The 24611-nt window shown below is 47.5% G+C and overlaps 1 protein-coding gene across 1 annotated transcript in view; it reads right to left on the reverse strand.

The window, feature by feature from the left end:
- The window catches only part of FAM184B (family with sequence similarity 184 member B), a 125977-nt gene that overhangs the window by 2117 nt on the left and 99249 nt on the right, over positions 1–24611 (reverse strand). Inside the window, exons 9-17 of the mRNA XM_058546789.1 lie at positions 20364–20493; positions 19366–19578; positions 11587–11740; positions 8218–8381; positions 7045–7217; positions 5758–5904; positions 3440–3557; positions 1658–1762; positions 625–824 (exon numbers count right to left, since the gene is read on the reverse strand). Coding sequence (XP_058402772.1) covers positions 625–824; positions 1658–1762; positions 3440–3557; positions 5758–5904; positions 7045–7217; positions 8218–8381; positions 11587–11740; positions 19366–19578; positions 20364–20493 — 1404 coding nt within the window. The remainder of the gene's footprint in view (positions 1–624; positions 825–1657; positions 1763–3439; positions 3558–5757; positions 5905–7044; positions 7218–8217; positions 8382–11586; positions 11741–19365; positions 19579–20363; positions 20494–24611) is intronic.

Consider the following 24611-nt stretch of genomic DNA (forward strand, 5'->3'; position numbering starts at 1 on the left):
CTGAGATCGTCATGCATGATCAACCAAACCCACAGATTCAGAGGCCTTAAAATTACAAGATGATACAATGAATCTTGAGAAATAACCTTAATAATAATAGTGGAAATACACAATGCTTTTGTGCCAGGTCCTGTGCTAAGCACGTCCTATGGATTAATTCCTTTAGTCTCATGAGTCTGATGAGGTAAATGCTGTATTATCTTCCTTTCAGAGGTGAGGAAACTGAGACTCAGAGAGGTCAAGTGACTCGCCCAAAGCTACACAGCTAAGAATGAGGAGGACCAGAATTTGAATCCAGACCTCAGGGCCAGATGATGTGAGTCCGTCTTCCGTGTAACCCACAGTGAAGCGATGAGCTGAGTGATTCAGTGTCCCCTGTCTAATCTTCCAGGAAGAAAAGGCTTTCTGGGCCTTAGTACCAGGCACAGTACCGCCTCTAAAGAATGACCTATTTCTCTTCTCTTACACAATCTTCCCTTTGGCTGGATTATAATTTGTCCAAGGCAGGGCTTGTTTTCCTGCTCTTGATATCTGCCCAAATGCCAGGTATTTCGTAGGTCCAGAAAGGAATCCTAATTTCCCTCTTATCTATGGAAAAATGGAATCATGGCTTCCACTCCCTACCTTGTGGCAGTTTTCACATCTGGAGACTGGGTGGGTTTGTAAGGCCGGCCACAGCTGGGGCTTGGGTCCAAGCTGGGTGACTTAGTTATTGGAGGGGCATTGATCCTGGAGCTCAGATCGCCACTCAGAAAGTTCTTTGCATAGGAGGCGAGGTTTGGCACGCTGACCACTCGGCTGGGCACTTCCTCCATCTTCTTTTTCTGTTTGTATTAAAGGAAAGGCCTGTTACAGCCACCCACAGGGGCATTACTGTCAAAGTAGACAAGGCCTACCGAACCAAAACCATATGAGCACGGAGGAAATACTTTTATTTTTATACTTACATATTATTTTTTAAACCATTTTTCCTCTAATCTATTTTGTGTTTTAAAAAACACATAGGTTCACAATCTCTTATCCAAAACTTCTGGGGACAGATGTGTTTTGTAATTCAAAATCTGTTTTTAGATTTTAGAAGACCATATAACACCCCCAGCAGGGGCTGGGCCCACCTTGTCCTCAAATGCATTAATATTTCTGGAATGAAAGTTACATTTTGTCACAATAGAGGGATATATAAAAATTATAAATGAGCTCACATCAGTTCAGCTTAGGTTAGGTATACTGTCCTGTGAGCTATAAAAAAAATAGTAATTTTTTTAGTGCTTTTAGGGTTTTGTGATAGCAGATGAGAGACTTGGATGTGAATATTCTCATTGTAACAAAAGGAAAAAAAGTTAAGAAGTGGAAGATTCCTGCTCTTCTCTCTCTTTTTCCTATCACCCTGATATAGCCATTATTAATAGTGACATGTTTATTTATGGGAAACTTAGAAAATACAAAAACCCATGAAAAATTAAAAATACATGTAATCTGCCTAGCCAGATAAAAATACTGTTTGCTAATAATTTGGACTATTTCCTGTGGGTCTTATTTTCAGTGAATAGTCCTCTAAATGTATGCCAGCCCATTGACAAATAAGCTGCAGTTACCTTTAGGAAAAACGAAGCCAGCAGAATTGTGAAAAGCATAGAAACCAGTAGAACTGATTTACCTTCATGGAAGGAGTCAGGTACCCCTGGTGAGGATTGAAAGAGAAGGACCGATTCCGATGGGACATTGCACTGGGGAAGGCTGCATAGTGAAATCTTCTCTCCTCCTGGAAAAACAATACAACTGAGTCTAAATGGGTTTAACCACACAGCACTGGTTTTACTTGAAGGAAGGCAGCTGTGTGAGGGCTGGATACAGGGAGAAGGGAAGTCCAGGGGAGGGAGGGGAAGCCAGTGGGAATCAAGCTGCCATCCACTGAAGCTTTGAGGAAGCACCTTCCCTCCTGGGATCTTTGTGTCCCCAGCCCCTTTTGTAAAGGAAAAGCCAAGCTTATTTGGAAAGCCTTAGGGAAATGAGAGATCCAGCTACTCTGAGAATCTGAGAAGAGTCTACTGCAAAAAGTTAATGATTAAGGCAAAGAAAGAAAACCCCCACATACAGTCACTATATGGCCAATATAGGGTTTCTGTGTGTCCTTCTCCACTTTTTTCTTTCCTGTTGTATTATTTTTAAAGCAAATTCCAGTCATTGTATAATTTCATCTGTTAAAACATTGATACGTATCTCTAAGAGATAAGGACTCTTTTTTTAAAAAAGCCTAAGCATAATACCTTTGTCACACTTAGCAAATGAGCAATTCCTTATTAGTATCATCTAATTTTCGGTTAGTGGTTAAGTTTTCCTGATTGCCTCAGTAATGTCTTCACATGAAACAGTGTGGCAGGGACAGGGGCCGGGGATGGGAGTGAGATGGGCGAGGGGTGTGTGTGTATTTGTGGGTGGACGTGAGGCTGTGCAGGCCATGGTCAGACTGTGGCTTTTACTCTGAGAAAGCTGGGAAGCCACAGGAGGTGCTGGACAGAGCCGTGCTGCGATCTGCCTTACCTTTTCATAAGATCACGCTGGTTGATGTGAGGTCAGCACAGTGGGACCAGGCTCAAGTGAGGGGGGAAACCAATGGTTTCTCATCGCACATGTGAGAGGAGACGGGGCTTAGACTAAAGTGGTGGAGGCAGAGACGGTGGGAAGTGGCTGGACTTCAGATGTAGCTAACCAGCGCTCTCACTGTGGGCCACACTGACAGGAGTGAATCTATTACCTACTGTCCCCAGGGCTGAACGTAAGCCATTGGAGCTGTCCCAGCTGATTCGGCTGGGCCGATATAAACAACTTTCAACCCAAGCATGGAGCGTGCCAGGCTGGGTTAGAGCCTAAAGCAACAGTCAAAGTGTGAGGAGATAGGGACGTGAGGTGGTTGGATTGTGGGACCAGGCAGGGGCAGACGGAGGGGAGGGGCATCTCGAAGAAATGGCCATCAGGCCTTGGTGGCTGCTGGATACAGAGTCAGAGAGCGTCAGAGAAAACTATTCTCTCTCAGGGATCCAGGGGTGGCTTTGCTAACTGGAAAACAGGTGGTCATTTTTACAGAAAGAAGAGCAATAAAGAGTAATTGGCTTGCTTGATTCTACTAAAATTCAAATGCAGGGCAAGCCATTCTAGATTTTCCCAAATTATAGAAATTTCCAAATTATCACTAGTGGGCAAATGCTGTAGGACTTGGGAATAGATTTTTTTTTTTACTTATATTTTCCTATGTTAATTTTTTTAGTGAGTATTTTTTTTACGTAATAGGAAAAAAATAACCAAGGGTCTTTTGTAAGGTGGTTTTATGGTTATTAGCATTAAAATATGAGGTACCCAGAGAAGCGCAGGTGCAAAGTGAACGCCCCCCCGGGGAACTCTGGGCAGCCGTGCGGGCCGGCGGGCGGCCTGCCAGCCTCACCGTGAGCTGCTTGATGGTCTCCTCCCTCTCCTTCAAGCGGCTCTGCAGGCGGCCTATGAGCTGAACGTCCTCCGGCCTGGACGCCCCCTTCCCCGGCTGCTCTCCGGAGTCTTTCAGTCTGTTTGAAGCAAGCCTGCAGTTAGCCCCCTACTGCGCGCGGGGAGAAGAGGTGGACGTGATGAGGCCCCACTGTGTGCTTAGCCTGGCCAGCCATACTCTCTGTTCACGAAAGGGGGAACTGAGGCCCAGAGCACTTGTCTAGGGCCCCCCAGTGAGTTGGCTGCAGAGCTCTGGATGGAGTCCACGACCCAAACTCCCAGTCTGACTTTTGTCAGCTCCCCTGAGGCTGCGGGGCCCAGGAACCAAAGGCCTGCGCGTGCACAGAGATGCTCCGCTCCGTGGGGCTTCAAGAACCAGGGACGTTTGGGAGAAGAGGCCTCAGCAGGAAAATGCCCTCACTCCCGCCCCAGGCCAGCGGGTCCCGCTAATGCCGGCGTGGCTCTGGCGCCATCTGCTGGCGGACACGGAGCGCGGCAGGAGCTGGTTTCCGGTACCCACGGCGCCCTCAGCGTGAAGGTGCTCCGCGGATGGGGGCGGGGGCTGGGTACCTGGGGCTGCAGACGACCTGTTGACTGCAGCTGATAAGAGGCCGGGCTTTGGAGCGTGATGACTTGGGCTCCAATCCCAGCTCTGCTTTCTTCTAGCTCTGTGAATTTGGGCACAGCATTTCACCCGTGAGCCTCAGTTCCTTCTTTAAAATGGGCATGAAATCGGGTGGCTGTGAGGCCTCAGTAAGATAATGGGCACCTGGCACGTGGTAAGTACCCCTTAGATGGTAGCTCAGACAACCTTCCTCTCCAGATTTGGGGTGATTTGTTTCGTATTGGAGACAGCGGAGGCCAGTTTTTAAGAGCACAAGCTCTTAAAGGGTCAGACAGGTGACACTTAAATTCACTTAGTGCTGTTCGACCTGGTCTCCCTGCTGCTAACCCCGATCCCCTAGTCTCTTCTCCTCTCAGCAGCCAGAAAAACAGTACTTCTTTACTGTTAAAAAGTAAATCAGGGGCCGGCCCGGTGGCGCAAGCGGTTAAGTGCGCGCGCTCTGCTGCGGCGGCCCGGGGTTCGCTGGTTCGGATCCCGGGGGCGCACCGACACACTGCTTGGTACGACGCACTGCTTGGTAAGCCATGCTGTGGCGGCGTCCCATATAAAGTGGAGGAAGATGGGCACCGATGTTAGCCCAGGGCCGTCTTCCTCAGCAAAAAAAAGAGGAGGATTGGCGGATGTTAGCTCAGGGCTGATCTCCTCACAAAAAAAAAAAAAAAAAAAAAAGTAAATCAGACTGTGTCACTCCTGCTCAAGGCCTTGCAATGGCTTCTCAGTGCACTCTGAACACATCCAAACTGCTTCCCTTTCAGTGCAGGATCTCCTTCATCCCTCCCAGCTACCCCACTAACCTCAGTTGCTACCACTCACTCTCTCACTCATGCCACTTAAGCCACCCAGGCCTTCTGGCTGTGCAGGCTTGTAAAGCAGGCCCCAGGGCCTTTGCACTTGCTGTTCTGTCTGCTTGGAATGCTCTTCCTCCAGATGGCTCTCTCATTCCCTCTCATTCCCTTGCCTCCTTATGCTTAAATGTCACCTCCTTAGAGAGGCCTTCCTTGCCCATCCTTGCCACTCTATAGACACTGATCTTTTTTTTCTGCCAGTACTTTCACTGCCTGATATGAACTTAGGTATTTATTTGTTTGCTTACTTCTTGTCAGAATCCCCATCTAGAATTTGTGGGCTCTATGAGAGGATAGTCTTTGTTTTGTTCCTTGCTGTAACTCCAGAGCCTAAAACAGTGCAAGGCACACAGTGGGCCCTTAACAGATATTTGCTGAATGAATAAATGAACGCATGCATACATGCCTGAGGGACCCTTAGTCTTTATCTGTCCATGGGAATAACAGTTTCCACCTTGAAGGACTGCTGTGAAGATTCAATGAGATGAAGCGTGTTAAAATAGGGCAAATGCTCATAAAAAAATAGCCCCGATCCTTCTGATTTCTTCCGGGTGTGAGGGTCAAACTGAGCCCGTGAGGCAGTGCTCGTTCCTCACGGATTCCCAGCGCCCTGTGTGAAAGGGGAATGCAGTCTCGTAAAACGACCAATGTCCAACCACCTAGCTTGCCTGGGACTGAGGCACTTCCTGGAACTCAGGACTTCTAGTTTTAAAACTGCAAGAGTCCCGGGGACAATGGGATGAGCTGCTCACCCTAATAAAACGATGTACCTACTAGTCCCTCCCAACCTGGGGCCAAGGCCTCACTTACTCGGCTTCCAGGGCAGCCAGCCGGGTCTGGAGCCGGGCTTGAGCGCTGCTGAAATCCGCCACCACGGCCTGCATCTCCTTCCGGTGTTCCTGGCGCAGCGTCTCCACCTCCCGGGCCCGCCGGGCTTGCTGATCCTCCTCCAGCAGCCTGCGGTGGATGAAGCACGGCGGGGCTTGCCAGGCTCTAGGGACTGACCCCTGGGGCACTGGGGTTTTCTCTCCCCTCTGCTGGCTGGCCGGGTTTGGAGACCATGGAGCGGGGAAGTTATGAATCTGAGGTCAGGGCACCTGTGGGAAGGAGACCTGGGGTCTCTAAACCCCACTTGTGTGACCCCTTCTCAGCATCTGCCACCCCAGCATTCCACGGAGGAGAAAGCTGAGCATGAATGGCAGCCTTCTGGGGGAGGAGTGGGGGACAGCTGGGAGGGGAGTCCCGGAGAACACTCCCTTCACTCGGGGCGGTGGGGCCTGGATGCTGAGATTCTGTGTCAGAATCAGTGAAGCTCTGGAGCCCCGGGAGATCGCCGGCCCAGGGTGGAGGGGCAGGGTGGGATAGGGGTCAGGAGAGAGCCTTCAGAGGCAGGCCACCTGTGTGTCTGTGGCCTCCTCCACTGCTTCCTAGCTGTGAGACCTTGGGCAAGCTTCTTCATCTGTTAATGGAGGTGACAATAGTGGCTACCTTATAGGGTTATTGCAAGGATGTTAACACACATCCAGACAGTCCATAGCACAAAGTACACGTTCAACCGTCAGCTATTTTTTTCTTAACCTAGCAGTGGGGCACTAAGGGATCCACAGATGCTCCCTCCACGCCAGCGACCGGCCTAAGCATCTTGCATACATTTCATTGCATTCTCCAGCAGCCCTGAGAGGTGGTGGTCTCTCCGTTTACAGATGAGGGCACAGTCTTGGAGACGTTAGCCAACCCGCTAACAGCTAGTTAAGAGCACCCAGCCCTGTCTTGAACCGTTCCACCGCACTGTCTCCCTAAGGCTGGTTTTGAGGATCCTTTTGGTATCCTAGGTCTGATTCCATATATTCCCTGATTTGTATGGAAATAGAATTCCCTCGTCTATTTCAGGACAAATCCTCTGCAGTTTTGAGGTCTAGATTTCCTAAAGCATGGATACTTTGACGGGTCAAAGGAGTGACATCAGTGAAGTGCTAGCGGATTAGGGAGTCTTCTCTTCGGGAGGACGCCGGGCGGGTGACCCAATTTCAGCTCTCAGAGGCTCACCAGGGGCGGCGGAGGGCGGGCGGCAGGGCCGCTCTGGGCCCGCAGACCCACCTGCGCTGGTCGCGGAGCTGCAGCGCCTCCCGCTGGTGCTGCTCCACCTCGGCCCGCAGCCGCCGCACCGCGGCCTGGAGCCGCGAGTTCTCCTCCCAGACGCCGCCTCCCTCGCTCGGCCCCTGCTCCGCGGCGCCCTTCGGGGAGCCCGCCGGGCCCGGGCCGCCCCCGTCCTGGGGAGAAAGTAGCCAGGAGAGAGGTGTTCAGCAGGCGCAAAGGCGGACAAGGCGCAAAGGGCCCCATGGGCTGCGACAAGACGGAGACCCGTGAGCCACATCAGCTCCTGATCAGGGGCTCACATCCTGCCTCTTCAAGTTTCCTGCTTCGACAGTTGGCCAGATCTGGCCCTCAAAAAGTTTAACGACGTTAGTGAGCCAAGAATGTGGCTTAAATCAAAGGTAGCCAAACACCCACGTGGTTCATGCTTCCACGCCCTTGCCCTTGCGTTCCCTCTGCCCAGAGGGCCCCCCCCCCCATGGCTGCCTCACGGAAGCCTTCTCCACCCCTCAGGGGAGAAGCCATAGGCTTTCTCTTCTCTGCCAGCACCGAATCTCGTCGACATAGAGGTGATACCGAAACGCACTAATTTGTTTAAATGCTGGTTTCCTCCACTAGTCTGGGAGCTGTTCTGGGAAGGAACCAGCTCCTCTTCATCCTTCCAATCCTATAGCACCTAGCACAGTGGCTGGGATTCAGTTAAGTGCCAAATAAATGCTTGCTACATGTAATGGTGCTTGAATGCCAGTGGGTCAGATAGAAATACAAGGATTTATGCCCACATCAATGTATGTGACAGCAAGGCAGCTTCCACTCACGGGAACAGGGAGGTCTAGGCAGAAAGTCTGTCTGGGGAGGTGTTCTGAGAAATTCTCTGCAGATCCGAAGGAGTGACCTGGACCAGCTGTCTCCAGGGCATGTCAAGCTCCAACACCCTGAGATGCTATTGTATCTGAATTAAAAATAATGTGCAGCACTTAAAACCTGTGTTTTGCTTTTCAAAGATGGAGAGTGCAGGCAGGTCAGGTAACCCCCAGGCCTGTGGAAGGGGCAGGGTCCTCCCCATTTCACATGAGGGAATGATGGAGCACCCAGAGCTCTCCTTGATGGGTTCCTTGCTGCAGCCCTGACGCAGCTCCAAGAGGGGCGTGGCGTGGGCAGGGCAGGGGCGCTGACCTCTGCAGTGACGGTGCGGTCCTCGCTGTCCCCGGGACACTGGCCGATGGCCTGCTGCCTGCCCAAGCCTCTCAGGGCCCTCAGCTCAGCCTGCAGCGCCTCCAAGTCCTTCTGGTGCTCAGAGCAGGCAGCCCGCTGCTCCGACAGCTCCTGTCTGAGGGACTCTGGAGAAGGAAGAGTGGGGGAAGGTCAGGTGCACAGTGAAGGCTGAAGTCTATCCTCTAGGGACAACTGTGTCTGCAGTAGGATGGGGTGGGTAGCTGCTAAAGGCTTTGGATTGAGTTTCCCAAACTGATTTCAAGATAACAGTAACAACAGTGCCATGTATAGAGCACTCAATGTGCTAAACCCTTGAAAACTGTTTTCATGTAAGCCCTACAACCATCCTATCCGGTAAGTATTAACCCTCCCATTTTATGACAAGGGAACACTCAGACAGGGTAAGTGGCCCAGAACCACCCAGCTAGTAAGTGGTGGAGTCAGGATTCAAAACTTCAAGTGGTTCTGCACTCTGAACCACCTGCTTAGGCATTGCTGGTTGGTTAGGCTGGATGGTGGGTTAGGGTGGGACAGCCTGAGCCCAGGGCTGAACCCTGAGGCAACACTTGGCCTCAGCACCAAGTCAGAAAACCAAGAGAAGAACAGGGAATTACCACACGACCCAGGGGCCTCTTCTGGGGTTACGGGTCTCAAGTTGGAAATTTTGAGATTTATGATGTCAACTCTTAAGGAGACAAAACGTTTATTCATGGGTTCTCCTTCCCATGAATTTGGGGTCTTGGCTGGATCGTGGAGGCAAGAGATGGCATGTCATCCTAACGGGACTGGCATTAAAACCAGAATCGTCCAGGAGAAATGTACACGCCCTCCTTAACTCAGGGAAGAGTATGGCCAGAAACTCAGATTTCTCCTCTGAGGATGGTGAGTGATTTCTGAAAGTGTAATACTTCCCAGCATGACGGAAAGGCAAAGAAAACACTCATTTCAAAATGAATATTTTCTAATCGAGTAGATGCTATTCAGTGGGCTATTAATTTTTTAAAAGAAGTAATTTTCAAGTGCTAGTAAATTTGACACTTCACTTTTCTGTTTTGGACTTTTGAGACTCTGTATTTTAGTTATTGCAAATAACTTTTGAAACATTGTCCCAATAATTCCATAAGCCATAAGATAAGCACCCAGTACAGGCCTTTGTACTGAGCAAATGCTCAACATATATTTGTAAAATAAATGTATGATGTTTAGAGTGAAAATTAATGATATTGTAAAAGAGTATCAGTTGTAAATGATTTCCCATAGGCTTACTAAGCTTCTCTCAAAGGTATAGTATATTAAATACATATAAAAGCTTAATATAGTCTGATGATAATACGTTGAAAATTTACTTGGTCATCTTTCCTCCCCAATAGAATTTTAATAAAGTGACTTCTATAGCTTATTTTCTATTAAAAAAGTCCAAACACAACCCAATTTTTGGAAATCCTTTATCATAAAAATATATGCAATAAAACCCTTTAGCAAAGCATGAACTACAATGTATTCATTCACTACCCTCCCCTCTTATCTCATACCTTCCCAACATCCATCCATCCATCCACCCACCTACCCACCCACCCACCCGCCTACCTATCCACCTGTGCATCCACCCACTCATCCATCCATCCATTCATCCACTCATCCATCCATACATCCATCCATCCATCCACCCACCCACCCACCCACCCATCCATCCAGCATGTCTGGGTACCAAACCCAGTGTATCAGGTAACCTGGTGGACACTCACCCTCCCTGCCCCTCATGCACTGACCTATCCTGCAGGTCAGGTGTATCTCACACGGACAGTGGAATAGGAGTAATTGGGACCAGGAATAACTAATATCACCCTGTCATTGTGGTAGGTACTCCCACCCACTCAATACCACCCAGGAAGCCTATGATTTGCTATCATCATCACAGAGTCCACAAAGTCCCTTCTTTCTGGGACTGGTGCTGAGAATCCCAGCCTGTCCCCAGGGTCTCTCCTTGATTCTTTTGTCCAGGAAAAGACCAAGCTGCTGTAGGATCAGAGGGGCCAAAGAAGGGGCCACAGGGACATCTGTGCCAACAGCCACTGTTGGGTGTTGGAATCACCAGGGATGTCCAGCCTGATCTGAACTTGGGGAGTCTTGTACCTGAAACATGTGGCACAACTGGGTTTTATCTTGTACAATGCATCTTCTTTAGATGCTGCTAACTTTAGCATTTCCAACATGGCCACCTCCATTCCAGGGCAGCTGCTAACTGGGAAATCTGTGGACTCTCTTTCCTGCTCCTCACATCTCTTCCTCCAGAAACACGCAGTCAACAGGACACGTTGTCTAATGAAAACTCAACCAAGAAGCAAGTAGATCTTATTCACTTATGGAGGTAAAGAAAATGCTCTTCTCCAGGATTCTCTTAAGGAGAGCCCTGTCTGGCTTTGAAAAAAATATTTAATAAGGCCAATATGGTCTTTAACGATAGGCAGGCAATAAGGAGAGGCATTTGTCTTGCTCTTAAGAGTGAGAAGGAAGATGAGAGTAAAGGAGAAAATGAGGAAGAGAGACGATCTACAAAATGGAGAGAGGTCCCTGGAGTCAGCCATGTAATGTTGGAATATTCAGTAATAATAAGAGTGAACATTTACACAGCCTGTATACCAGGCTTTGTTCTAAGCACTTCCCATGTATAAGGGCCCAATGAGGTGGAGACTATTATTATTCCCATTTTACAGATGAGCAACTGAGGCACAGAGCAGTTAAGCAACTTGCCCAAGGTCACACACTAGTGGGTGTTGGAGCTGGGCTTCAAACCAAGGCAGTTTGGCTCTGGAGATTTTTACTGCCTCTGGTAACTTCCAGAATGCTTTGTGTGATTCGCTTTAATGTGGAATCTGAAGAGGAGGTGAGTTTCGTGCTGGGGATAACATAGGGGCAGGCAAAGGAAGCAGAGGAACATGTGGAGCCTGGAGGCCTAAGTCCCCCAAATTTGCAGAAATCTTCAGAACGGAAATGAGAGGTTGAGGCCATCCCGTGAAACTCGCATGAAGGCTCAGAGACCTGGGTTATGGTCAACAATGACGATGACGATAATAATACTAACTCCATTCACTGGGATCATGTTACATGCTAGGTCTCAAAGTCCACACAATGCCCCTGTGAGGTAGGGACAACTCTAACTCCATTTTATAGAAAAGGAAAATGAGGCTGAGGGTGACCCGCCCTGGTCCCACAGCTAGCTGGTGGCGGAGCCAGGCTAGTCGCCATGGCCTGTGTGCCTCCAGACCCCGGGCCCCACGCTGCCCTAGTCTCCACGTGTGGACGCTGCCGGGTGTGCGGCCGCTTGTATACCTAGCAGCAGGGCCTGCTGAACCTGCATCCTCTCCAGCTCCCCCTGGAGCTCCTGCCGGGCCTTTTCCTCCAAGGCCTGGAGCTCCAGCCGGTGCGCCTGGTGCTGGATCTGGAGGCTGTGGCTGGACTCCCTTTTCAGGCGCTCCTCTGTGGCCTGTGGGCAGAAGCAGGAAGAAGGAGGCATGAAAGTGGGCACAGAGGGGGAGACCTGTCCCCTCTGCCAAGCTCCTCCTCTGCCCCGGGGCCCTGCTGAGCACTTGCCACTCCCCCGTAAAGGGCTTATCAGACTACAGCGAATGCTCCCCAACCTATCTGGGATGAGAGCGAAGTCCTGGCCACAGCAGCCATTTTGTACCGGGTGAACCTAACCCCTGTCCACTGCTGAGTGGACTAGAGTGGACACGTATTCCAAGATGGGCCAATCATTGAGAATTTGGTGTTAGGAGGAGCGGAGAAGGAGAGCAAGAAAGAGAAAGACAGACACTGACTGGTTGGCTCCAATTTTGCTGCACTCAGGAGGAGTGAGGTGAGCATCTTACACCTGCCCCAGGACCAGAGAGGCGGAGGGAGCCATCTATGAAGAGAGCCCAGGGTGGATGTGCAGAGATTGCAGAAGTGACAGAAGGAGGGGTCCCTGCAGCATTTCAGTCCCTGGTCTAGTCTGGACCTGAGAACTGGCTGTGTCTCTGCCCTTGGGGTCATTTACACCTTCATTCTTTCATTCATTCATTCTTTCATTCAACAAACATTCATTTATAGAAGGCTGATTATCTGTCAAACACCCAAAGCAGGTGCTATGGACAGCTGTGTAAACTTGAATAAAAATCTCGGCACTCCTACCGAAGCTGGCTCAAGTTAGCTTCTGTGGTAGGCGCAATAATGACCCCAAAGATGTCCATGTCTGAGTCCCCAGAACCTGTGAATGTTACTTTACGTGGTGAAAGGGGCTTTGCAGGTGTGATTAAGTTAAGGATCTTGAGAAGGGAGATTATCCCGAATTATCTGGGTAGGCACAATGTAATCACAAGGGTCCTTATAAGAGGAAGGCAGGAGAGCCAGTCAGAGAAGGAGAGGAGATGATGGAAGCAGCGGTCAGAGAGAGATTTACGGGTGCTGCATGTTACACCGTTGGCTTTGATGACGCAGGAAGGGGCCAGGAGCCAAGGAGTGCAAGCAGCCTCTAGAAGCTGGAAAAGGCAAGCAAAGAGACTCTCCCCTAGAGCCTTTAGAAGGAACACAGCCCTGCCAACACCTTGATTTTAGGGCTTCTGACCCCCAGAGCTGTCAGATAATAAGTCTGTGTTGTGTTCAGCCACCAAGTTTGTGGCACTTTGTTACAGCAGCAACAGGAAACTAATAGTTTCCGTTTTTTTGCAACAGAGAGCTCTAGTTAATACATAGCCCCACTATTCAGATGAGGAAGTTGAGGCTGGGAGAGATGAATTAGCTTTCCCAAGGTCACACAGAAAAGATGCAGGAATTATCTTCTCCCCCCTTTTCTTTAACAGAGGAGGAAGCTGGGGTTCAGAAAGGTGAGGTGACCTGAATGAAGACGGGTCATGGTGGAGGCAGGACTGTAACCCATGGGTGGCAGTGTCCAGGGCCCAAGCCCTTTCCACTCCCTCACGCAGCCTCCGGGACCAATGAGAGATGGGATTTCACCAAATGCGTGAGAAATGGTCTTCCTCCTCCCATGGGAAACTCAGTCATCCCGTGTGAGTTTATTTAGTAAGACAGAAAAGTCTCCCACTTTTCAAACTCTTCAGTATTTCCTCCTTTTGGACTTGCCGCAAGGCTCCGAGAACTCCAGTTGGTGACAATTTTATCCCCAGAGAAATGGGAATGGAGAGGTCGAAACAAGTGTTTGCAGAAGATGGAGCCAAACTCTCTCACTCTGTGACCCGGCCTCTCTGTCCCTGGGGACAGCAGAGGATTTGAGCCAGCACTGCCTGCTTTCTTGCTCAGAAGCCTGTGGCAGCAAGGACCAAGCAGGGCGTAGCACCCAGGGTTTCTATCAAGTTGGACACTCATCCCTGGTGAATTGCTCCAGCCTCTGTGGGAGGTTGACCTTATTCTTGTTGTGGCCAGTTTGGGGCCTCCTAAGGGGCCCAGTTTCACCCCAACTCTCCATGCCCCATCCTGTGTAAAGTCTCCTTTCCCTGTGCTCCCAAAATACCTTGGGCAACTATCTCATGGCTCCGACTCACTGAATTACAGCAACCTGTTTGAGTGGCTGCCTTTCCTCCCTACAGGTGAGCTCCACAAAGACAGAGTGTGTTAATCATCTTAGTATCTCCTGAGCTCAGCATGATGGTAGCTCATGGAAAATGCTCAGTAAATGCCTGCAGAATCAACGAGTGAGTAATAAGAGTGGATCTTCTTAAAACTGAGCTCTGCTATGGACTGAATGTTTGTGTCCCCCCAAAATTCATATGTTGAAACCTAACCCCCAATGTGATGTATTAGAAGGTGGGGCCTTTGGGAGGTGATTAGGTCATGAGGAGGGAGCCTTCATGAATGGGATTAGTGCCTTTATAAAAGAGACCCCAGAAGGAGCACCATCCGCTTCTGCCATAAGATGTTATAGTGACAAGATGGCCATCAATGAACGAGGAAGCGGGCTCTCAACAGACCCCAAACCTGTCGGCATCTTGGTCTTGGACTTCCAGCCTCCAGAACCGTGGAAAATAAATTTCTGTTTCTTATAAGCCATTCAGTCTGTGGTATTCTGTTATAGCAGCCTGAACTGACTAAGACAAGCTCTTACTCAGCCGTGTACTGTTCTAAGCACTTTACATGTATTATCTCTTTCGATGCTCTCAATGGGCCTGTAAAATACATACTATTATCTATCATTTATAATAAGGAACTTGAGGCACAAAGAAGCTAAGTGACTGCCTGAGCTCCCACACCTCGTAAGTGGCAGACCCAGGATTTAAACCCAGGCATCCCATTTTTAATCCCTACTCTGTATTAGGAGTGACTGTATGTCTGCAATTTCCAATCAGAATTGGCCCGTGACTCTTTGGTCTCATTTTGGAACCATCCCATGAGACTGGAGCCAGCAATGAAGACCCCATGAATCTGGTTCCAGGGTCGCCAGGGACTGTGGCTTAGAACTGCAGGACAACTCCAAAGGGCAGAGCACCCTCCCTCCTCCATGACCAGGCCTCAGACTCTCCTTCCTCCAATCAACTCGAGCCCCCAGAACTCATCCCCTGCAGGTGGGCCAGGCCTCTGTGCTTCCTCTGCCTCCTGCAAGGGATTGAGGTCTGCAGCCTGGAGGAGTAAAGCTCGGGCAAACACAAAGGCCAGCATGACCCAGCAGCTAATAACCTGCGGTCTCATCAACCTGAGCTCTGGTAAAGTGCAAGAGAATAAAAGAAGAAAGAGAACTCACATTTTTTGAACACCTACTAAGTGTCAAGCAGTCCACATGCATTATCTCATTTCTGTTCTCTTTTTCTTTTTTTTAAAAAGCTTATTTTGTATCTTTATCAGGGCAATACATGCACACAGTATAAAGGGCCAAATAGTATTAAAAGAAAGGAAAACCAGCACCTCTTAGCCCTCTTTCTTCTTCTCTCTGCATCCTGTTCTCTACAGACAGCCATTGGCAACTCTTTTAATTGTTTCTTCTGATATTTACCACCATTAACAAGATAGTATCTCCATTCTGCTCTATCTCGATTATTTTAGAGATTAGGAATTGTCTTCGCATTATGTAGATGAGGATTACAGCTATCTTATACACTTTCCCCCTTCCATTCCTTATATATAGTTATATTAGTTTTTAAATAGAGTGAAATATATTCAATATTTTCAGTATTGTGAGTAAATATCATCTACTGCTGAGCTAAATAAACTATTATGATTAAAATCTACCTTGTACAAATTTTTGTTTTTCCTTGTATTAATAACTGATGCATTTTTTAATTTGCTTAGTTTTCTTTGGATATTTGGCTAAGTCTTCCTACAATTTCTAAAAGCTTTGTAAAACTTTTTCAGTACAATTTTCCACATAGCCAAATGGATCAGAGAATCCGTTAGTTCTATTTCTCCTGGAGGCATCTCCCCCAGAGCCCTCAGGCCTCATGCTCCAGTCTGGACCGAATTGTCTCGGCCAGAGGCAGAGCTGGGCTCCTAAAACCTTCCTTCTTCTCCTGTATTGGATTCCCTGTATCCTAGATCCCTTTCATCCCCTCATCCTTGTTTTGGTGGGACGCTCTTCAAGGAATTTCCCAAGGAAAACTGCATGGAAGATGTATCAGTCTGGCTCGAATAGGAAACAGAAGCCGTACACTAACTGAAGCAGGAAGCTCAATATAAAGAACTATTATTAAGCTATGACAGGAGAGTAACTATAAAGATGCAAAGAGAACTCTGAAGTATAGCCTGAGGCTGAGGGAGAGCCCTCAAGAAAGGGAAAACTTGAAAGGGGGAGCCCTCCCCAGCCTGGGATCCAGACCTTGTTGGAGAAGCTACCCTGGCAGATCACTGGGTTGCCCAGGCTAGAGTTGGTCCACAGTTACTGGTCAAGCAGGAACAACCCCCCACAGCACAGATGAACCACAAGTGGGTGGGTGCTCAGAAGGAATGGGGCACCCATGCAGGCATGAGCGCTGGAGCAGACGGCATTAGCCTTGGGAGAGCTGCAAGAAACAAATATCTGGGGTGCAGGCAACAGCGGCCAATGGGCAGGAGCCCAGAGAGAGTCAGGGCATGCAGGTGTGAGGGCTGGAGTGTGTGGTGTTCACATCAGGAGGTCATGGCAAGTCCTGGGAAGGGAGTCATGGGCCTGGGCCAGGGCTGAGAAATGACTGTGATGTCACTGGGGCAGAGTATCACCTGATGTCCTCACACACCCATGATGCTGCTCAACTGTGCAACAGAAGCCAGAAACAAAGCAAAAACGCAGCTGCCAGAACGAGGGAGAGAAGCCTCCTTCCTCCTAGAAGGTGCCTCCAGCGCCCTCTACTGACAAAGCTTAATATTGTGCTCTTTCTAAAGGAGAAATGCTCAAGAATCCAGATCATTATTGCAGAGCAGGCACTGAAGGGGAACTGGGAGCTGAGAGGCAGCAAATTGACAACAGAAGGTAAATTTCCTAATATTTCGTACGTCTGATGATATTCTATTCAATTCTCACACTTACTAATAGTTTTAATTGAATGGCTCAGAATTGCTTCATTGTCTTGGAGCTTCCCATGTTGCTTTGAGATGCCTGATGGCCTTCTGATTCAAGTACTTCGAGTCTGGGATCATTTTCCCTCATTGGGAGTGTTTAGAATTTCTTCTGTTTTCCTGGTGTTCTGAAGTTTCAAGGTGAACCCTGGTGGGGTCTTTCTCATTTAGTTTAGGGATTTCATTCTGTTATTTCTTTGAAAATATCCTCCCCTCCATTATCTCTTTCTGGAACTCCTATTTGTTAGATATCGGCCTCCTGGATTGTGTCTCTACACTTCTTGTTCCTTCTCTCCCATGATCTTTGTCTTTCTCTTTTGCTTCTGGAAGCTGTCTTCGTTTTTTTACATTTCAATTCACTTACTGATTTTTAGGATTTCTGCTACTGTATTTTCTTTTTTTTTTTTTTGGTGAGGAAGATCAGCCCTGAGCTAACATCCATGCTAATCCTCCTCTTTTTGCTGAGGAAGACCGGCTCTGAGCTAACATCTATTGCCAATCCTCCTCCTTTTTTTTCTCCCCAAAGCCCCAGTAGATAGTTGTATGTCATAGTTGCACATCCTTCTAGTTGCTGTATGTGGGACGCGGCCTCAGCATGGCCGGAGAAGCGGTGCATCAGTGCGCGCCCGGGATCCGAACCCGGGCCGCCAGCAGCAGAGCGCGCGCACTTAACCGCTAAGCCACGGGGCCAGCCCCGTATTTTTTTATTTAAAGAGCTCTTTCTTGCCCTCCTTGCTCCCTCCTTTACAAACAGCATGTTGTCCTTGTTTCACAGATGCAAATATAATCTCTTAATTCTGAAGATATCAATCCTCATTGAAGTTTTTTTTTCTTTTTCTGCTCCCTACATTAGCTATGCCCTCTGAGTTCATTCTTTTCTTCTTGATTATCTTGGATTCCAACTTTCACATTAGAGGCTTCCTCAAAAGTCTAGTAGTCTTTGGCCGTCTCTTCATATTTCAGAACGGGGCACCAGAGGCTAACTGGAAGCTCCATCTGGGCCTGGGTGGGTCTGTTGGATGGTGGGCTCCTCTGGAGGGTGAACAGATGACCAAATAGGAATTTTATTGGAAGCCCACAAATGTGAGAATCCACAGGTCTTTTCTCCAGAGTGGTTTAATTTCCCCAGAGAAGGTTCTCCAGTCTCCTGCTTAGGAGATCTAAGTTATAGCGGCTTGCTTTCCGTAGCTGAGCAGGGGGAAGCATTGCTGGGGGCAGGACAGAGGTGGCAGGAGTCCATCTAATGGTTCAGCATACAGATTTCACCTAAGGGTGTTCTCAGATCCAAGTCTCATCCGGGCCTTTGTGGCTGGTATTTCCTAATCCAGAGTCTCTCTGGCTTAGTTTATCCAGGGATTTTCCCCCGTCTCTTGTACGTACATAAGGGAGAGATCATTGCTTGGCTGTGCTGGGTGAGCTGAGAATCTGGGGTTCTAGATGAGACACAGTCCCCATCTCACTCTTGCCTTCTGTAATAAGTGGCACCTCCAATTTCCTGGCTTTTCTGAGCTCTGTAGCCAGCTTGATTCTTGTCATTCTCTTTCTGCAGGCACTTTGGTTTGAGCGTCTCTGCTCTGCAAGGTCATATACTATTTCCCCATTTGTTTCCTGTCCTCACACACTGAGGTTCAAGTGTACAGATGTCTCCTAGCTTCATTTGGACAGAGTATCTTCTGCTCTGTGTGCTTATTGGTTTTTGGATGGTTTCCAATAGGAAAGGATTCAAAATCTTTATTCTGCCCCCTTTAAACCAGAAATCCCATGTTTTTTCATTTAATCACCTCAACAACTCATAGAAGTGAGCATCAATATCTCCAATTTATAGAAGGAGAAATTAACCTAGAGACTTTACTTCAGTGAGACCCTTGACAATATATCTACTACGACCTGGGAGAGGACTCAGTGATGAGCAAACAGAGATGGTTCCTGGCCTCAAGGAGCTTCCAGTTTGGTCGATTTGATCACATAAACAAGTCATTAGCTAGAGTGTGAAGACTGCTGTGACGGAGGAAGGACAGTGTGTTATCTGGGTCAGTCACCATAGAAGCCTCATCTCGTGAGAGAGCAGGGAGCGAGGGCCTTCTGAGAAAGCAGAATTAGAGGCAATAGATGAAACGTGCCCCAACCTCCCTGCTGGATTACACACCGTCGTGGGCCTGACCACCTCATCACAGCTTTCCAAGCCCTTTGGAAGGTCTTTTCTGCTAAGCTGGTCCTTCTCAACTGTGGGCTGCCCCCCCTCTTTTTGGCTGCCGGGCTGAGCCTGACTCCCCAGCATGCAGCATGTACGACATTGCCCAAGTCATGAAAGAAAGCTGTCCTTACATTATCCAGGTCACATGCAGACAGGGAAAAGCAGCACAAAGCCCAACGGACTAAGTCTGAGTCCTTCCTTTGCCACTTACTAGCTGTGTGACCCTGAGCAAGTTACTGAATCTCTCTGAGCCTCTTTCCTCATCTGGAAAAAAGGGAATATGATAATAACGTCCTTGCAGATTATTGTGGGGATTGGAGATAATGTACAAAAGGCACCCTGTACAGCGCATGCGCAGCAAGTGCTCAGTAAATAGCGGACTTCATAATTAGCACCCTTACCTTGAGTTCTTGATTTTTGGCCTTCTCAAGCATGCGCAGGGCACGCTGGTGAGAAGCCTCAAGCTGCGCTTTCACGGCCTGGTTCTGCTGAACGGTCTCCTGGAGCTGGCGCTGCAGCGTCTCCCTCTCGTGGTCCGAGAGCTGCTTGAGCTCCTGCAGGTCGTCCCTGTAGCTGCTGGCGCACTGCTCCAGGGCCTGCTGCATCTGCGAGACCTGCCCCAGGGACCCTGCCTCAGGCTGGGCCCTTTACCCTTCCCGGGATTTTCTTTAAAAATAAAAGCTTTCTAAATGTCTCCTCAACCCAGGTGAGCCTCCTCCATCGTGGGAAACAGGAGTGGGTGGACACTGCAAGTCTGAAGAACCTGGGGATGGCCAGTCTTCCCGGCGCTCCTCAGCTGGAGCCACGCATGCCAGGCGAGAGGGGCAGATGGGCTGGGACGCAAACCACCCAAGAGATATCAAGAGGGGATCAGAATACCCTCCAGGGATCTACATGGCCCCCCTCACCTCCTTCACGTGCTTGCTTAAATCTCGCTTTCTTTCTGAAGCTTCCCTACAACCCCATTTAGTATTATACCCACCCCATCACCAGAGAGCCCCCCCAATTCCCTTTACCCTGCTCTGTTTTGTCTTTTCCTGAAGCCCTATCACTTTCTAATATACTATGTGCTTTATGTATTTCCTATGTCTAGTATCTATTGTCCGTACCCACCTCCTCTGCTAAAATACAAGCACTGTAATGCAGGACTTTTGTCTGCTTTGTTCATTGGGGTATCCCAAGCACCCAGACGAGTTCCTGGCTCATGGCAGGTGCTCATGAACCACAGCAGGTGTTGAGTGAGTGAATAAATAGAACCAAGAATCCCACCTTGCCCTGGACCTGGAATGCCCTCCCCGGCTTGGAGGTGAATCAGGCCCTGCATGCCTGTCTGTGAGGACAGGAGGAGGGGGGTCTCACTCAGCAGGAGGGCACATTCCCACCTCGGCTGTCCGTCTACCTGGGCTTGCAACCTGGCCTTCTGGCTCTGCCACTCGTCCTGCAGACGCTGGATTTCGGGTGCCTTGTCCTTCAGCAAAGAGCCCAGTGGAGGTTGCACGTCACCTCCCCCCTTGAGGGGTACTTCGATCCTTTGAAGATACAGAGGCCAAAATCACCAAGGATTCTAGGCTGGAAATGACCTGACCACTCTGATAACATCTCAGCCACTCGGGCTGCGAGGAGGGAGCTCCAATGGCTGTTAGTGGGGTGAGAAACATCTTCCTTGGATCTAAAAAAGCAACCTGACATACAAATTCTAAGTGTTAGTGCACTTGGGATACAATTAGGATTCAGCTGGACCCATCCGATAGCTGTTTTAGTGGGTGCTTAATAAATGATGATTGACTGTCAGAATGACTGAGGGCTTAGAGTTACTTATAGGGTCCTTGGGAGCTCCAAAAGAGAGGTCTCTATGGTCTAATTTCATAACTCTTCCTGCATATGAAAAAAAAATAATGAAATAATAATGCTTTACTTGAATACAGTACTTTACACTTTTCAAAGCATGCTCATAACCTTTACTGGCTGTCCCCAAGAACACACAGGAGGATTACAGTAGGCCTTTATGTACGTAGCAGGATCAAGAAGTTGCCGGTCAAAGCTGCAGTAGTTTCTGCATTCTAGGACAGAGGCTGACAAATGGCTTTGGTGGAGACCTCCCTGTACTCAATTCCGAGCTTTTAAACCAGCTGAGAAATTCAAATGTAACTGGTTGACTCTGAGATTTTAAGTATTTACCCTATGCAACAACGTAAAAGACGCAACACGGAGGGCATCTCTGCAGAGATTGCTGGGATGTAAGTGACGTTTTGCTTCCTCTGACAAGGACATTAGGCCAGGGGACCAGAGGTTAGGGAGTGAGGGCCCTGGGCTGTGAAGAAAAGCCATGAGAAGGGGGACTGTGGCTTGGCAGTGGTGAGAAGGCCCAGCAACATGGGTGCAGGTGGGGGGTTAAGGAAGAGACAGGCAGCACGGACCCCTGAAAGGAAGGGCAGGAGGCTAGGAGCAGCAGAGCAACATGGTTCAGAGCATGGACGCTAGAGCCAGACTGTCCAGTTCAAGTTCCAGCTATACTACTTACTAGGTACGTGACCTTGGCGAGATCTTGAATCTCTCTGGGCCTGAGTTTCCTCATCTATAACATGGGATAATAATGGTACCTTTCACAGGGATTGTTATAAGGAGTAATAGAGGAAATATCTAAAAAATGCTTAAAACCGTGTCTGGCACATAGTAAGAATTATATAAAGAACTAACCAAACGTTTAATAAAGAGAGAAGGTTTCTTTCTCTGCATTGTAATTCTCTTGGGTCATCTTCAAGCTTTTTGAAGAGGTGCTAAACATAACCATCTTTAAGAAAAAATAAACAGAAGATACCTGGATCTGAGCTCTGGGTATTAAACAAACGAAGGGTTAGGAAACAGCCAGGGGTGATGAACAGAGGAGCAGCCCAGAGCAAGAGTGACGAGCGACTCTAGCAGGTTGGGTGTGTGGAACAGGTAAGCTCTCTCTGGTGATTCCTGGGAAGGGGACTGGACTTCCTGCCAGGGCTCAGTTATTATTTTAAAAATGTTTTATTGAGACGAAATTTACAATAGTGAAATTCACAGATCTGAAGTGTACAATTCAATGAGTTTTGACAAATACATACAACCATAGAACCAACACCCCAATCAAAATATAGAACATTTTCATTACCCAAAAACTCCCCTTGCACCCTCTTCCCATCAATCCACCATCCGCAGGCAGCCAATGCTTTGATTTCCATCACTATAGATTAGTTTTGCCTGATCTTAAGCATCATACAGACAGAACCATGTGATAACGTATTTCTTCTGTGTCTGGCTTCTTTTGCTTAATATAATATCTTTAGGATTTATCCATGTTGTTGCGTATGTCAGTAGTTCATATTTTTGTTGCTGAGCAGTATTTCATTACACGCATGTATCACAATTTGCTTATCCATTTTCCTGCTGATAGACATTTGAGTTGTTTATACTTCTGGGCTATTATGAATAAAGCTGCTAGAAATATTCTTGTACATGTATTTTTGTGGACATATGTTTCCATTTCTTTTGCGTAAATACCTAGGAGTGGATTTGCTGGGAGGTGTATGTTTAATGTTTTAATAAACTATCAAATGCTTTTCCAAACTGGTTGCACCATTTTACACTCCCACCAGCAATGTATGAGAATTCCAGTTTCTCTACATTGTTGCCAACATTTTGTGTTGTCATTCTTTTTAATTTGAGCCATTCTGGTGGGTGGGAAATGGTATCTCATTGTGGTTTTTTTTGTTTGTTTGTTTTTGTTTTTTTTGTGAGGAGATCAGCCCTGAGCTAACATCCGCCAATCCTCCTCTTTTTTTGCTGAGGAAGACGGCCCTGGGCTAACATCTGTGCCCATCTTCCTCCACTTCATATGGGACGCCGCCACAGCATGGCTTACCAAGCAGTGCGTCGGTGCGCGCCCGGGATCTGAACCAGCGAACCCCAGGCCGCCGCAGCGGAGCGCGCGCACTTAACCGCTTGCGCCACCGGGCTGGCCCCTCTCATTGTGGTTTTAAGTTGCCTTTCCCTGATGACTAATGATGTTAAGCACATATTCATGTGCTTACCGGCCATTCACATATCTTTTTTATGGAAGTGTCTGTTCAAGCATTTTGTCCATTTAAAAAATAGGTTTCTCTTTTTATTATTGATTAATAGAAAGTCTATTTTTTTTTTTTCTTTTTCTTTAAAAGATTTTTTTTTTTCATTGTGGTAACATTGGTTTATAACAGGAAGTCTTTATGTGTTCTGGATACAGACTGGATAACTTCTCCCAGTCTGTGACTTGTCTATTCATTTTCTTTTTTTTTTTTTTTAATTTATTTATTTATTTATTTTTCCCCCAAAGCCCCATGAGATACTTGTATGTCATGGTTGCACATTCTTCTAGTTGCTGTATGTGGGACACGGCCTCAGCATGGCCAGAGAAGCGGTGCCTCGGTGCGCGCCCAGGATCCGAACCTGGGCTGCCAGCATCGGAGGGCGCACACTTAACCGCTAAGCCACGGGGCCGGCCCATATTCATTTTTTTAATGAGCAGAAATTTTAATTTTGATGAAGACCAATTTGTCAATTTTTTCTTTGATGGTTAGTGTTTTCATGTCCTATCTAAGAAATCATTGCCTTCCCCAAAGCTACAAAGATATTCTCCTACACTTTATAGTTTTAGCTTATATATTTAGAGCTAGGAAACATCTCAAATTAATTTTGATGCATGGGGTGAAATAAGGTTCAAAGTTCTTTTTTTTCTCATATGTTTATCCAGTTCCAATACCACTTGAAAAACTTTTCCTATCCCCGTGAATTGCCTTGGCACCTTTAAAAAAATTAATCCACCACCTCTGTTTGGGTCTATTTCCAGACACTCCATTATTTTTCACTGATCCATTTGTCTATCTGTACATTGATACCACACACTCTTTATTACCCTAGCTTCATAATGTCTTGAAATCAGGTAGCCTGAGTCCTCCAACTTTGTTCTTCAAGATTTTTTTTTTTCTTTTTCTAGGTCCTTTGCTTTTCCATATCAATATTCAAAACAGCTTATTTATTTCTACAAATAAAGCTGTTGGGATTTTATTTGGGATTGAACTGAATCATAGCTTAATTTAGAGTAAATTAATATCTTAACAACAGTGAGTATTTTAATCATCATCATTCTGGCTATTCATAAAGACATTTTTACTCTTCCTTTCCAATTTGTAGCTCTTTTCCTTGCTTTGTAGGACTGGCTAGGACCTTCAGGACAATGTTAAGTAGTGAGAGCAGAATTTTTGCCTTGTTCCCAATTTTAGGGGGAAAGTGCTCACCATTAAGTATGTTGTTTGCTGTAGTTTATCATAGATGATCTTTTCTAGGTTGAAGAAGTTCCCTTCTATTCACGGATTGCAGAGCTTTTATCATGAAAGGATGTTAACTTTTGTCAGTTGCTCTTCTGCATCTACTGAGATGATTATTTATTTTTTTCCTTTATTTTTTAATGTGGTGAATTACCTGATTGCTATTCAAATGTTAAACCAACCACATATTCCTAGGATAAATCCTACTTGGTCATGATGTATTATCCCTTTTATATATCACTTGATTTGATTTTCAAATATTTTATTGAGGATTTTGCATTCATGAAGAGTATTAGTTTTTAGTGTTCTTTTAGTGT

Source organism: Diceros bicornis, chromosome 8 (genome assembly GCF_020826845.1).
Source record: "Diceros bicornis minor isolate mBicDic1 chromosome 8, mDicBic1.mat.cur, whole genome shotgun sequence".
In the NCBI taxonomy this organism is placed as follows: domain Eukaryota; kingdom Metazoa; phylum Chordata; class Mammalia; order Perissodactyla; family Rhinocerotidae; genus Diceros; species Diceros bicornis.